Genomic DNA, 13,466 nt, shown 5'->3' with positions numbered 1-13,466 from the left:
TCACTTAGCTTCGCCCCCTTCTGGTTTCACTGAATCACAGCCAACCGCCTTCTTCCATGGCGCCGTCTGATTGGTCGAGCGGTCTGTCAGTCAGGTTGCGCCTACCGACGCAGGCAGTTCTGACGTGGCACCAGGATGCGGATCCGTGGGCAGGACAGCGAGCAGACCCAGCAGACCCAGCAGACCCAGCTGGATACCTAAAATCAACAGCAGCGCACAACGACGGGCCTGTGCTCCCTGCCAACTGCAGATGAATGGAAACCCTGGTGATGCAATGCAGCACTATGAGTGTTATTTGTCAATGAAATGTCAAATGACGAATGTACTTAAAACCAGTACACGGTCAGAACCAGGACTGAAGAAGAACTAGCTGTGGTCTCTTGGGTTTAAAGTACTTCAGCACAGCAAATATACCTCTCTGACACTGTTACAGAAATGCTGTAAATGAGTATTGAAAAATCACAAGTCTTCATCTATTACATGACTTTTAGATTATGTTTTGTGTACATTTTTTATCACTGTAGGGTATAGTTTGTAAAATCATCCCTGGCAGGTAGTTCATGAAAGTTTATTTGATCAAATGTGAAGCTGGTCAAAGAGAAAAAATCCCTATTAGTTCTATAAAAACGTTTGTGTGTTATCATCAGAGATGGAATGTAACATGGTACATTAACTCAAGTACAGTTTTGAATATTTTCATTTTCTGCTACTTTACAGTTCCAAAATGTACTTTTATTCCAACACATTCATTTGATAACTTTAGTTACTAAAGTTAAGTTACTAGTTAGTTTACTTTGTGGACTGCATGCTGTATCAGGGCCAAAGTGGCACATTTTTAAAATCATTTATTTTATCGCAATCAAGATTAAAAAAACACTGATTTAATAATCGTAAAAAATGCTGAATATACAGTATATACATACATGTAAATATATTTATAACTTACTTTTACTTATGCTCTTAATACTTAAGTACATTTATCAGAAAGAAGAAAGTTTATAATAATTGTGAGTCATATCTAGCAGCTGTAATCTTGTATGTTTGCACTGAAGGAGGGTTGTAAAAAAGCATGACATTATTAAACACATAAATTATTCACTGCACGTAACAATAAACTGATGGATTTGGAGGCACAGCAGTCATAAAATATTTCAATAAACTTTATTTATATACATACAGTATATGTATTGTAGCCCTAAAGGCTGTGTTGACAAGTGTATGATTCAGAAAAGGTGTAACAATATGAAATAATAAATACAATTTATTTCTGCTCTGTAGTCCTCAGTTTCTATGAAACTGGGCTCTTCTGTCCCAATTTTTAAAATATTGTCATAGCACAGAAAAAGCTGAACAAAGTCAGTAATAACATCTGAATGAATAATTATGCAATAATGATGATGTTGAGTTCTCTCACACTGCTAAGCTATACATCAGCTACTGTGACAATGGCCAGAGGAGGGGGGAATGTGAAAATGTGGCTCTGGTTTGGTGTGGTTTACGCTTGAGCTGCCTTCTCCTCCTCCTCATCCTTCACCTGTGGGAAAATAAAACAAGTTTAGTTATTGTCAAGTAGCACAGATATTTTCCAACGCTTATTTTATTTAATGCAACCTTTATCAGTTATCCTGTCATAAAAAGGAATTTAAAAACATAGTACTTATACAACAAAAATTACAACAAAAAACACCTGATTTTAAAGCCTTGACAACTCTAAAATGTAATGTTTATAACAAATTACTGCAGCTCTGTAATTTATTTAGTACTATAAAAGTATTTAAGCCTATTATAAAACAAAAAACACTAATTGCACTCTAATTATACAGTTATTTATCATGATAACTCTTTATTGTCAAGGTATACAGTTATTATTTATACATCAATTACGGTCCCAGCCTTTACAATGAACCAAAACATGGCAGAATACAAAATATTAAAGAGGAAGTCAGAAAGAAGAAGCAAGTATTAATCTAACTAAATTAGGTAGCATGTGTGCAACGCAGGAGAAACAAACCTGCTCCACTGATTCAACTTCAGGGACGTAAAACTGCAGCATGTTTTGTATTCCACTCTTCAAAGTAATAATGGAACTCGGACAACTGGTGCATGAGCCCTGCAGCTTCAGTTTAACAATGCCGTCTTCAAAGCCCCGATACAGAACATCACCTCCATCCTCCTGCACTGTTGGCCTGGGGAAGAAGAATAACACGTTTGGAAAAAGAACAGAAAGCCACTGTCACAGGAGACAGGTGCAGATATTAGGGTGCAGCCACCTTATTCGAGTATCCAGCAGTTCTTTGATCATCGCAACCACTTCATCATCGTCGTCTGATGGAGCTGAAAAGACAAGTGGAGATTCCTTGGCATTCACAAACAGCTTGCCCTACCAGGTTCAGTGTAACACACCGCATAGCTGATTGAAATCCTTACCTGTATCCGCACTAGGTTGGCTGTCCTCATTGACAACAGGAAGTCCAGAGGTGAAAAAGTCCATAATAGTAGCGAATACATCAGGCTTAATTACTTTCCATTCCATATTTGCATCAGACTAAGTGGAGAGAGAGGACGGAAGCAAGTTATTCCAAGCAATGACAGTACAACATGCCACACTATACATAATGTGGACCTAGTTTTACCTTTGATATGGTGATAAAGTCGGGGCCCAGGAGCACACCCTTGACTCCATCAATCCTGAACAGCTGTCTGAAGAAAAAAATAGAACATTGAGCTCTGTTTTGTTATGTTTTGGGACATACAAAGTTAATTTGACATTTACAACATTTAGAAATGTTTTAAAATATCAACTAACTAGGCTATATAAATCAAACCAATAACAGATATCATGCTTTAAAAAAGAAACACAGTTGTACAAATAAAGTGCCTATGCATATATGTGTGTTATATTAATATCACACTTTTGATCTATTTTTCTAATGGCACAAACAGTGTTTCAGGTTAGATCTGTATCATTGAAAGATTGAAAGCTCAAAAGCTCAGACAAGCATCTACAGTAACAGAATCTAATCAAGCAGTGGAGGACACACTGTGTTCTCTGCTTTAAAGACACTGGCTGCAGACTCAAGGACAACCTGAGAAACACTCTTCCTACTGCTATTTCTGTGCTCAACAGGAATAAATAAAACAATTATTGGGTACATTCATTGCTTTGGTTCTCATGCTACTGGTACAGCAAGTGAATAAAACTAGAGTAAACTACTACACCATATCAAAATACAGGCTATGAAAGTGATTTATTTCTCTTCATTCAGTAAACTTGTATTTAAGCAGTCATATACCTGACTAAGGGTGAGCAGTGTGCGTCACGAGGGCTGTCAAAGTTCATCGTTCCCGATTCAAGAACTGTACGACCGGGCAGAAACTTTAGGCTGTTTGGATTTGGTGTGTCCTGCGTCTGCACAAACATGGTCCTTCCTGGAATTAGACAAAACACAAATAGGAAGAATGTAACATCGGTCGTTATGTTTTCTCTAAGTAATAGAGCCCCAAGCATGCTGCAGGTATACACACCAGGGACAACCCAATGGGGGTTTTGTGGCCATCTGTTAGAGACTCCTGTGGTATGTGAAGGCCAGTGTAATCCAGCGCTCTGATATCCACTGCCAGCAAGACTGCCAACACATAAGAGAGGTTCATAAGGTTATTAGCAGTGGTGTGGCTATTATTGTTGAAATATTAATGCATTAATGTGCACATCACTTTAATACCGCAGCTGCATGGGGCTAATTCTAACAGCTTTATATACAGCGGGATAGCTTGTGAATTTACCCCAAGGGATTATTTAAGTCTTACATTAACCTGTAAAATACATCTAAGTTTATTTCTTGACTTTATGTTTCATTATTAATCTGAATCTGCAAACTAACTAAGTAACTGCAAAGTACAATATTTGCTCAGAGTTGAAGTGGAGTAGAGGTGTAAAGTAGCAGAAAATGGAAATATTCAAGCACAAGTACCTCAAAACAGTTCTTGAGTAAATCTACTTAGTAACTCTCCACCACTGATTATAACAGCAAACAATCACACTTCATTAACAAATTCATGCTGCTAAAAATCTGAATATTCAATTTCCATGTAAGCTTGTTTATTTTCGTCCCTCCTACTTGTGAATGTTTGAGGTTAAAAAAGGAATCAGTTGAGTAAAACTAATCTACTTAAAACCTTTTTGTGCACAACACATTATTCCTTTGTAGCACATGTAATAGTGTTACATGGGGCAATAAGGAAACATGCCCTGCAATGACTCATGCAGCACAAACTAAAAACTAGGAAGCATCATTTGTCTTGTCCATGGCAATGACAATGCACAATTCATGTCATGTGGGCATGGCTAATGGAAGGATGTTCACATATAAACAAATATTTGGTATACTACAGTGCAACAAAAATGTGAACCCCTCATTTAACTACTTACTTACTTTGAACCAGAATGGATTAATTAAGCTTTCCTACCACATCTACTGACAAACTCTGAAAATGAAACCAGATATCTACAAGTCAATGATAACAGGTAGTAGGCATACATAAAAAACTATTGCTAAACTGTTCACCACCTTTACTGTGACAAGATTATATGAATGGAGACCACCTGTGTGTAACTGAGGTGTTACAGATCATTGTAGAATAAATATACCTGACTCTGGATGCTCCTAGTTGGTCAATCTCCGGTCAAAAACTACTCAATAAAAATTAAAGCATTCTCCAAACAAACGCTTCACAAAGTTACAAAAATTGTTTCCAAGACACTTAATATCATTCGGATCCGAAGTTTATTCATTCAATAAATTATAACAAAATAACTACAAATAACTGGAGAGAGAAATGTGACTCGCAAGAAGGTTTACTTTCCAACCAGACAACTCCAAATATAGGATCAAAGTTACAGAGTAGAGCAAAGACCTCATCCTCATCATTAGATATGTAGCAGGGCTAGCCTTTATTTACCACTTCGTAAAAAAAATATTTCTGATGAAACATTACAATGTCCAGATGTGCACTTGGGCTCAAGGCTGCGGCGTTAGATAACTGCTAAAAAAGAGAGGTTCCAACAAAATTTAGACTCGAAGGGATTTATTTGTGTACTAAATTAAATGTAATAATAGAAGAAATTATTTTAGTGTGACATTAACGAGTCATTTTTGTTCAACAGTGTTTAGCAAGCTTTCATAACTGACTGTTCATCACATCACGCTGCTCTGAGGTAATAATCAGTCTGCGTCACTCTGCACCTTAGCTAGCTAGCTAGCCGCTAATGTTTAACTTCAGCTGTACTCAGGCAGTTAATAGCTCTCTGCATGTACACATGTACAACTAATGCAAAATAAAAGTACATCACATTGTCACAACTGACAAACAGGTAAACTTACGGACGCGAAAGTCTTGCTGAAATACCCAACAACCTGCCGACCTGTCTGTAAGTCGCCATGTTTGTTGTGATTATCTAAAGCAACGGAAGTGATCAGTCCTACTTGCGGAAGTGACGTAATATTATTGTACGTTTGGTAAAACTTTCCCCAAGACACCCAACCATCTGCTATCAAACGCAATTTTGTGAAAGCCCTGAAATAACCTTAAGCCGCTGTGAAAATGCCGAGCGGCAAAAACTTTAGAAGGAGAAAGGAGTCGTCTGATGAGGAGGAGGAAGATGAGACAACTAAAGAAGTCAGGTAAAGTACTTAACTGAAACTCCACAACATGAACAAAAATGCTAGCTAGCTACTAACGTCAGAATAAGGTTGTTAGCTAACGTAGCCATCTGCTACATCGAAGTTAAAAACAATAAGTACCTACAGTATTTATTAATGGACTTCATGTATTTATACTTTATTGTATTTTTAGCTAATGTCGTTTAATTGATGTGTATTTGTTGGCCGTGTAGGTCGAAAGTAGAAGAGGCTAAAGAGCTTCAGAGTTTGCGGAAGCGGCAGACTGGAGTCAGGTAACGGGAATGCAACACTTGTGATGCTGTTTCTTAAATAATGAACACGTTTCTAAAGATAAAGTCTCAAAAATCTGATAAATTACATGAGAAATAAAATGATATTCAAATTTCCGTTTTGTGCAGTGTGACCGCACTGCTGGTTGGAGAAAAACTGCCACCAGAAGTTGAAATTGATGTAAGTGCTTTTTTTCAAAAAACATTACTTTATATGGATTAACCAGAATATGTGTTTTAAACTGGCTATTTGTTGAATGTTTGGTTATAAAAATAAACCTTTCTCACAGAATGATCCCTTTAAAATGAAGACTGGAGGAGTTGTGGACATGAAGAAAGTCAAAGACAGAAATAGGGACATGTAAGTGAATCTGTGACTGCTTTAATGACTGCAGTGATATTAAAATGTTGTGTATGTCATTACAAAATGAAAAATGTGTGCATATGTATCACACATGGAGCTAATCTGACCTAAAGTTACCTCTTTTCCACATCCAGGACAGAAGAAGAGACGGACCTCAACCTGGGCACCTCTTTTTCTGCTGAAACTAACAGAAGAGACGAGGATGCAGACATGTATGTACACTTCTTCTTCACACACATACTCTCACTCAGAATGAACTGGTTCATCCCAATCCTGAACCTCAACTGGAGCACCCATTTCTCATGAGTATATCTAGATGTTTAACAGCAATATTCCCACATGCTTTATCTAATGTGGAGGGCCAACATGCTTGATTTAGACTGGTCATTTTATTTTGAAAGACAAGTGAATTTCCTGCAATAGTCTTAAATGACATAAAACAGAAGATTGCAATCCATGAAACAATCATGGTTTCTCACTGACAGTTGTTTGCAAAGTGCTTCATAGAAATATTTTAAAACCTTTCTTATGAATCTATTCTCACAGGATGAAATATATCGAGACAGAGCTGAAAAAGAAGAAGGGGTTGGTTGAAGCAGAGGAACAGAAGGTTAAGCAGAAGAATGCAGAGGACCACCTGTATGAGCTGCCTGAGAACATCCGAGTCAACTCAGCCAAGAAGACGGAGGAGATGTTGTCCAATCAGATGCTGAGTGGGATCCCTGAAGTCGATCTTGGCATTGAGTATGTAAAGAAGATTCTCAAAGTGATCCTGTAGATTAATTTTTTTAGAATCTTCAAGAGTGACAGAAAGGATTTGACTCTGTTACTGAGGGCTTGCTTTCTGTGATTTCTTCCCCAGTGCAAAGATAAAGAACATCATCTTCACAGAGGAGGCAAAAGCCAAACTTCTGGCAGAACAGAGGAACAAGAAAAAAGACAATGGCACATCATTTGTACCCACCAACATCGCTGTCAACTACGTCCAACACAACCGCTGTGAGTTCTGTCGATCAGTTAACGATGAGGTTTAAATAATGATAAGCAATGACATGTGAAAGGTTGGTTTAATATGTAAATAATATAATCTATTTTTTTTCAGTCTATCATGAGGATGTGAATGCACCGCAGAGGCACCACAGACACAGAGAAGAGCCCAAAGCAAGGCCGCTGCGTGTGGGAGACACTGAGAAACCAGGTCCAGAAAGTAAGACGCTGCAGGACCAAATTATTAGTTGGTTTATTATTTATTAGTTGTTCAGCACCACTAGAGTGCAGAATACTGTTATGAGTTCAAGCACACTGAAACAGAGGAGAATATAACATTTTGCTTGTTTCTATAAACTGTGTGGCACTAGTGACTTCATTTAAGAGTTTCTGTGGGTTCTTCAAAGGTCTTAAATCCAATAATCCATAATTTAGGCCTTTTAAAATGTCTTAAATATTTTTTACAGGCCTTTTTGACACGATTCTGAAGTTAATGTTACTCTTATAAAGTTGCATTAAGTTCAGTCTCGCTTATAAATGTTTTTTGGGGGGAATTTTTTTTTTTAAACTGCAGCAGCACTGCAAAACGAGAACAGCACATTGGTTTAAGCCTGTTGAAAATAACAAATTTGAAAATAACGTGGCACCTTCTGCAAGAAAAAGGTCAAATTAGGAACTTTGGGTATAAAGGCATTAGAGTCGCTTGGGAAGCCTGAAAAAACAACAGAAAATGCCATAAAAGCCACCAGCAAATCCCTGCCATAACCCAGTGTTGGTCTGTATTCATATCAGGAGCATCATTAAAGTCAGGGTCCCATGTGATTCACTTGTAGTAACAACAAAGAGACAGCAGACTAGGGTTTCTGTTGCCAATATGGATGTGAAATAGATCACTAATTGCAGCCATAATGGTCTTAAAAAGTGTTCAATCTAACCTGTTTCACCCTGCAGAAACTGTGTTAATGTGGAACATTGTTTATACAAATGGTATCATAGCTGCTCACTGCTCTTATATCTTCTCGTTACTCCACAGCTACGTCACCACCCAACTACCGCAAACGTCCAAACAACGAAAAGGCCACAGACGACTACCATTACGAGAAGTTCAAGAAGATGAATCGGCGATATTGAGAAGCTGGATGTTTTTTTTTTAAAGGATGAATTACTCAACATGATGCCCATCTTTATTAAGACTGACTCCTTTAGGTTAGCATACTGGACTCCCAAAACAGTTGTTCTTTGTAAAGACTGTAAATAGCTCCCTGTGGTTATCTGTATACAGTACACTTACAGTACGCTTTGTGATGTGCATGTTAAAAGAGAAGTCCAAATCATTCAGGCCATCGTGTGGTTCAGGATCGCCTGATGACCGAGGAATCAGTCAAATGAGACCATGATCTCACTTCAGAAATGTTGCTTTTTTGATTCACTGTTAAATCTAGACTTCTTGTTGTAGAATTTCGTGATTAGGACTTTCAACAACAGTTTTGATTAAAAACATAAAACCACAAGTTTTTAACTCGTTCTTTAATGCGACCAGTGCTTGGTGGAGTAAAAAAAAAAGCAGAAATAAAACATTACAAAAACATACTAAATAACTGAAAGACACTTAATACCCAGTCCAACATAAGAAAATAAAAATGTACAGTATTTAAATGCTGCAAAAGTTACACTGGACATTCATAAAGTTGTCTGCATTTCTTGTACTTCAGTAATATATATACAGTGTGTACATTTTAAATTTATTGTGAAAAAGTCAAACTGACATCTGAAATGTTTTAGAGGCCGTCATTCTTCTGATTCCAATAAGCTTTTCCGGTACTTCCTGTTGAGTGCAGTGTCTTTATTTTTACTCTTCTCTATGCAAAATAAATCCTCAGTTGAGTCTTTAACACATGGAAACACAATGGAAAACCTAATCAGACACTAGTTCACACTGCGATGGACCCTAAATGAGCCAAACCACTTCAAGACAAAATGTTCCAAACAGTGTCCACTTTTTTAATCATTGTTTCTCTATAGAGGACGTCCCGTGTCCGTTGAGATGGTGCTGGGGGTTTGTCTCCTGTGAAGGAGGTCCCTCCACGTCCTCTCGGTCACCCTGGGTGGAGCTGCAGCTGCTGCCCGGGGAGGCCCAACTGTCTCGTCTACGGTAGGCCTCGCACAGTGGCAGATCAGTGCTGTCCCACTGACTGTAGCTTTGTGGAGCAGAAACCAGTAGGAGGCAAAGAATCAGCGCAGCACAGAAAGAGAGGAGCAGACAAGAGCGTCAGCAGCAGGTCAGAATAAGCACATTCATACACAGAGAGGCACACATACGATAGAAGCATGGAGGTTATGCAGAAGCACTGGAAACTGGATCAACGCGTGTGCAATAACTAGACGCTGCATTAAGAGGTGATTTAATCAACTGTTGATTTTAAGTTCAGCAAAAAGGTGCAATTAGTTGCTGATGGAGGAGAAAGCAGAGCAAGTGCAGTGAGGAAGGAAGGCCCACACCCAGCATGCTCCAAACAGGACTAAGAGACACTTTTAAATATGTTCTCACAGAAAACAAGACAAACTACTGCAGTGTTTTGTCTCTATTTTATTTCTTAAATCATTCTGGGTCTACTGGAACAGTTGGCACAAACTGGTACACATGTACAACCACACCATGTGTGATGGTGTGCATGGTTACAGCTTGAGTCCTCGGTGGTCTTAAGGACGGATCAATTGAAAATACCAAATGGCTTTTACAGAAAATCTCTATTTAACAAACTCTTAGTAGCTTTAGATTTGACCTGGAATAAATAAACAGTCGTGACTAATTTTACAGTCTACATCAAACATCCATCCACAGTCATCATTAAAATCTACCATATAGGTCACCACCGTTATGTTTATGATTTAAATATTATATATAAATAATCTACAAATTATTATAAAAATCTATTTTCTGATATAGTTTAAGTTCTTTCAATGAGTACTTCTTCTACAGGGAGTTCACTTTCTCTACAAAGATTTTTGTTGCCATACCAAGATATTTTTTAAATCCATCTAACAGCTCATCCAGGTATTAAAAAACATGGATTTTAACGAACTCTGGTCATTACTTGAATTTCAAACATTGAACTAGGAACTTATTATAACATTCCACTAAACCACACATCTCTCCTATTTGCCGGACAACATTTGCCGGACAACATTTGCCGAACGTGAGGGTCTGATGCTTTCTGTTCTGAATTATAAAGTTGATCTTTGTGATCGGAAGAATGCCTTCTGGCTTTCATACTTCAGTAAACTGCACCAAATGCCCCAAAATAAACTTGAACTGTCACAGCCCAAGAGCTGCATACATTTACACTGCTGATCTTCAGTTGCATACCCCTTTAATGCTGATGTTTTGACCAATAACGGGGCACATCATAGAGCAGAGGAAATTCAAGGCACTTACTAATCAATATCAATGTAAAGTCACTTTGTGAGATGAGCTCCATCACAACAACCCACAGAAAAGCTTTGTGTTGATGAATGTTACCAGAAGGTGTCACATTTAGATGTTGGCAGAAATAAACCCTTCCTCGGGCTCAGCAGTGAATGATAAAGGTGAGACAGTACATGGTGCTGGGCATGGGACAACAGAGGGGCGGTGGGACGGGGGCAAGTACGAGCCTACTTGTACCTGGAGGAGTAATATTCTTCCTCTAGCTCATACAGGTCGATGGCGATCTCGTCACGAAGTGAGGTGAGCTTCTTGTCGCACTCGTCCTGCAGCGAGCGGAGCTGCTGGTTCTGGAGGCTGATGGCGTCGTTCACCGACGGGAAGTCGTTCAGAATCAGGAACTGCTTCAGATCCGAAACCAGCTTCATCAGGGACTCACCGGCTCGTACCTGAGACAACAACACAGACGAGGGGAATTGGTTTAGAAATGAGTTATGTTTTTTGTTTCTTATTTCTGGATTGGAGACATTCTGCAAACTTCCGAATGCTGAGTTTGGGGGAAAATGTATTAATGATGCACATGTACAATATTTAAAGCTGCTACAAGGAACTTTCATATTTCTGTTGATTCTGGCCCCTTTGAACAAAAGATGACAATGATGAAAACAAAGTAACCTTTGTTTTAGTGATGTAGTGAACCAGCACACTACAGAGCAGCTTCTTTCATCAGACTGTGAGACCCTTCATATCATCCCCAGCACTCCACCAATCAAAAAGAAATCCTAACAAGTTCCTTGTTGTATTTTTAAAATCAAAGTTATGGCACAACTTCACAAAGTAGCAAAACAGCACATTTAGTGTCTGCCTGCGCTCTTAATGTCATTTATTTACAGCAACGTGATAATTTAAATTTCCAGTCAGAATGCTGTTAAGCTGCTCCTGAAGCAAATGTAACTGGCTCTTCCTGTGCCCATCTCTCACCTTTCCCTCCCCACACTAAAACACATCCTAACAAGGTCCCTAACTACGCAACAAGAACAATAAAAACATCTGTGCACGTTGTTTATTCTGGAAAACTGAGCTTATACTTACAATGTTGGCTGCTCTGACGTGCATCTCATAATGGTCCTGCTCTGCTTGGGTTGCTCGGGACACCTGTGTCTCATCCTCTATCTGGCCAAAGAAAACAGTGTGAGAATAATACATAATTATTCAAATATTTAGAGCAAAGAGACAACATGTCAAGAGAAAGGACATGACAAGAAATGAGAGATCCTGACACCAATATGTCCTGACTTGTCATCAAAAAATAATAAACACAGAAAGGAGCAGAGAGAGAGAAAGTGGTGCAAAAACAGTGAGCAGAAAGGAGATGAAGGTCTATAAATGCACCTTTGCTGTCTTGACGATTTCTGTGAAGTTGTCCAGGATGGACCTGATGTCATCTTTCAGCCTCTTGTTGTAGTTCTGTAGCAGAGTCTCTTTGCTCTGAGGGAGCACTCTCTGTGTAGCCATCGCGCTCGGGGAAAGGCAACGCAGCCCACGTTACCTGTTCACAACAAATCCACACACACACACAACTGCAGTCAGCAGGTGAAGTTTATCACAAAAACACAGAAAACAAACCGCGATTGTGATTCAGGAGCGAGTAGCTAGCTAGCATGAAAAGCAAGGCGCGTGTGTTCATTTTCAAAGAAAAGGAAGTAAAGCACGTCTAACTTACTTGGTTTTAATATCTGTATTACTACAAAAAATATATTTTAATATATGTTGTGTAATGTTTAACACTTACGTCTTACCGCATACTTTGAAAACAATGTCGTTATTGTGCAGAACAAGCGCCACTACGTTGGAGCCTCCTCTTCTTCTTCTTGGTGTTATTGGCGGCTCACATCCGGTTTGTCTGCGTGTTGTCGCCCTCTAGCGAAGAATCACTGATCTTACACCATAACACACACCTGTGCCGCTTTCAAAACACAAAAAGGTCGATTTTATCTCCAATACCTGCGTGAAGAAATCTGCACTTTTAGATTTAGTTTCATTAAGTCAAGTCTAGCATACATCAATGCATAAGCCACTGACAATAAAGCCTTGCAGGGCAGTTTAAGTGATAAACGACATACATTCAAAAGCATAAGTGTTTACCAGCAGCAAAATGTCATGTATGAAAAGTTCATAATGCAAAAGAGAATCCCTGTCGGTGCTTGTGTTGTTTTAATATTGGATTATATTGCTGTTTGTTATATTAAAGGATATCTACTATATCTACTCACCCTCATGCAGCTGGAAAGTTGGGTAACGTTTTGTAGCCTGCAAATTATTTCTGGAGATTCACTGCAAAAACAGCATTCTCCTAAACCAGAGGTTGCCAACATTTGTGACAACACAGGCCAGTCACTGTGTGGGGGTAAATAACCTCCTTTCAAATCAGTTTGAGATCTCTGGGCTTCTAGAGACCTGAATTAGACAGGATGAGTCAAGCTATTTCATGTTGTTTTTTGGTTGTCTTTTTATCATTTTAAAACAAGTCCCCATCTACTTCAGTTTTCATGTTTGAGTGAACTTATCCTTTAACATATAAGTGGCTTAATGTTGGCAGAGGTGAAGCGATTAACATCCTTGTGAACATGTTTTATGTAAAATCTGCAAAGCAGTCATCAGCTTTCAGATACATGTATCGGAGTAAGAAATACAAAACATCATACTGAAATGTTGTTCAGGTTTAACTTTGTGTAAATCAG

General features: G+C 38.7%; 3 protein-coding genes across 5 annotated transcripts; 1 reads left to right on the top strand and 2 right to left on the bottom strand.

Moving 5' to 3' along the window:
- Window positions 1-1,142: 1,142 nt before the first annotated feature.
- On the bottom strand, window positions 1,143-5,464 carry nfu1 (NFU1 iron-sulfur cluster scaffold homolog (S. cerevisiae)). Its single transcript, XM_073465945.1, has 8 exons — window positions 5,382-5,464; window positions 3,526-3,626; window positions 3,294-3,429; window positions 2,634-2,700; window positions 2,428-2,545; window positions 2,271-2,334; window positions 2,012-2,186; window positions 1,143-1,534 (listed from the first exon to the last, which is right to left on the bottom strand). The coding sequence occupies exons 1-8, from the start codon at window positions 5,438-5,440 to the stop codon at window positions 1,496-1,498; spliced, it is 759 nt and encodes a 252-aa protein (XP_073322046.1). The 5' UTR covers window positions 5,441-5,464; the 3' UTR covers window positions 1,143-1,495.
- Window positions 5,465-5,509: 45 nt separating this feature from the next.
- On the top strand, window positions 5,510-8,812 carry c5h9orf78 (chromosome 5 C9orf78 homolog). Its single transcript, XM_073465943.1, has 9 exons — window positions 5,510-5,681; window positions 5,894-5,953; window positions 6,080-6,131; window positions 6,241-6,311; window positions 6,449-6,526; window positions 6,861-7,058; window positions 7,177-7,313; window positions 7,417-7,521; window positions 8,335-8,812. The coding sequence occupies exons 1-9, from the start codon at window positions 5,602-5,604 to the stop codon at window positions 8,430-8,432; spliced, it is 879 nt and encodes a 292-aa protein (XP_073322044.1). The 5' UTR covers window positions 5,510-5,601; the 3' UTR covers window positions 8,433-8,812.
- Window positions 8,813-9,129: 317 nt separating this feature from the next.
- On the bottom strand, window positions 9,130-12,610 carry med22 (mediator complex subunit 22). Of its 3 annotated transcripts, none has more exons than XM_073465947.1 (5): window positions 12,525-12,610; window positions 12,118-12,274; window positions 11,818-11,898; window positions 10,966-11,174; window positions 9,130-9,499 (listed from the first exon to the last, which is right to left on the bottom strand). In XM_073465947.1, the coding sequence occupies exons 2-5, from the start codon at window positions 12,238-12,240 to the stop codon at window positions 9,307-9,309; spliced, it is 606 nt and encodes a 201-aa protein (XP_073322048.1). In that variant the 5' UTR covers window positions 12,241-12,274; window positions 12,525-12,610; the 3' UTR covers window positions 9,130-9,306. The 3 variants fall into 3 exon arrangements, with proteins under 3 accessions (XP_073322048.1, XP_073322047.1, XP_073322049.1); XM_073465946.1 differs by having other exon boundaries at window positions 12,518-12,600; XM_073465948.1 differs by lacking the exon at window positions 9,130-9,499 and having other exon boundaries at window positions 9,869-11,174; window positions 12,518-12,610.
- Between the last annotated feature and the right edge of the window lie 856 nt (window positions 12,611-13,466).

The sequence above is a fragment of the Pagrus major genome, chromosome 5 (genome assembly GCF_040436345.1).
Source record: "Pagrus major chromosome 5, Pma_NU_1.0".
NCBI lineage: Eukaryota > Metazoa > Chordata > Actinopteri > Spariformes > Sparidae > Pagrus > Pagrus major.
The sequence above is the reverse complement of the archived record's forward strand: the minus strand, read 5'-3'. Positions and strand labels throughout refer to the sequence as shown.

What these genes read in the sequence shown, in the direction of transcription:
- nfu1 (XM_073465945.1), bottom strand. Translation starts at nt 5,440, where the DNA reads ATGGCGACTTACAGACAGGTCGGCAGGTTGTTGGGTATTTCAGCAAGA. An exon ending in CCAACCTAGTGCGGATACAG is followed by an intron (nt 2,335 to 2,427) that starts GTAAGGATTTCA and finishes TTGTCTTTTCAG; the next exon opens with CTCCATCAGACGACGATGAT. An exon ending in CTGCTGGATACTCGAATAAG is followed by an intron (nt 2,187 to 2,270) that starts GTGGCTGCACCC and finishes CTTCTTCCCCAG; the next exon opens with GCCAACAGTGCAGGAGGATG.
- c5h9orf78 (XM_073465943.1), top strand. Translation starts at nt 5,602, where the DNA reads ATGCCGAGCGGCAAAAACTTTAGAAGGAGAAAGGAGTCGTCTGATGAG. An exon ending in AAAGACAGAAATAGGGACAT is followed by an intron (nt 6,312 to 6,448) that starts GTAAGTGAATCT and finishes TTCCACATCCAG; the next exon opens with GACAGAAGAAGAGACGGACC. An exon ending in CTACGTCCAACACAACCGCT is followed by an intron (nt 7,314 to 7,416) that starts GTGAGTTCTGTC and finishes ATTTTTTTTCAG; the next exon opens with TCTATCATGAGGATGTGAAT.
- med22 (XM_073465947.1), bottom strand. Translation starts at nt 12,240, where the DNA reads ATGGCTACACAGAGAGTGCTCCCTCAGAGCAAAGAGACTCTGCTACAG. An exon ending in AAATCGTCAAGACAGCAAAG is followed by an intron (nt 11,899 to 12,117) that starts GTGCATTTATAG and finishes TTCTTTGGCCAG; the next exon opens with ATAGAGGATGAGACACAGGT. An exon ending in GAAGAATATTACTCCTCCAG is followed by an intron (nt 9,500 to 10,965) that starts GTACAAGTAGGC and finishes TGCTCCACAAAG; the next exon opens with CTACAGTCAGTGGGACAGCA.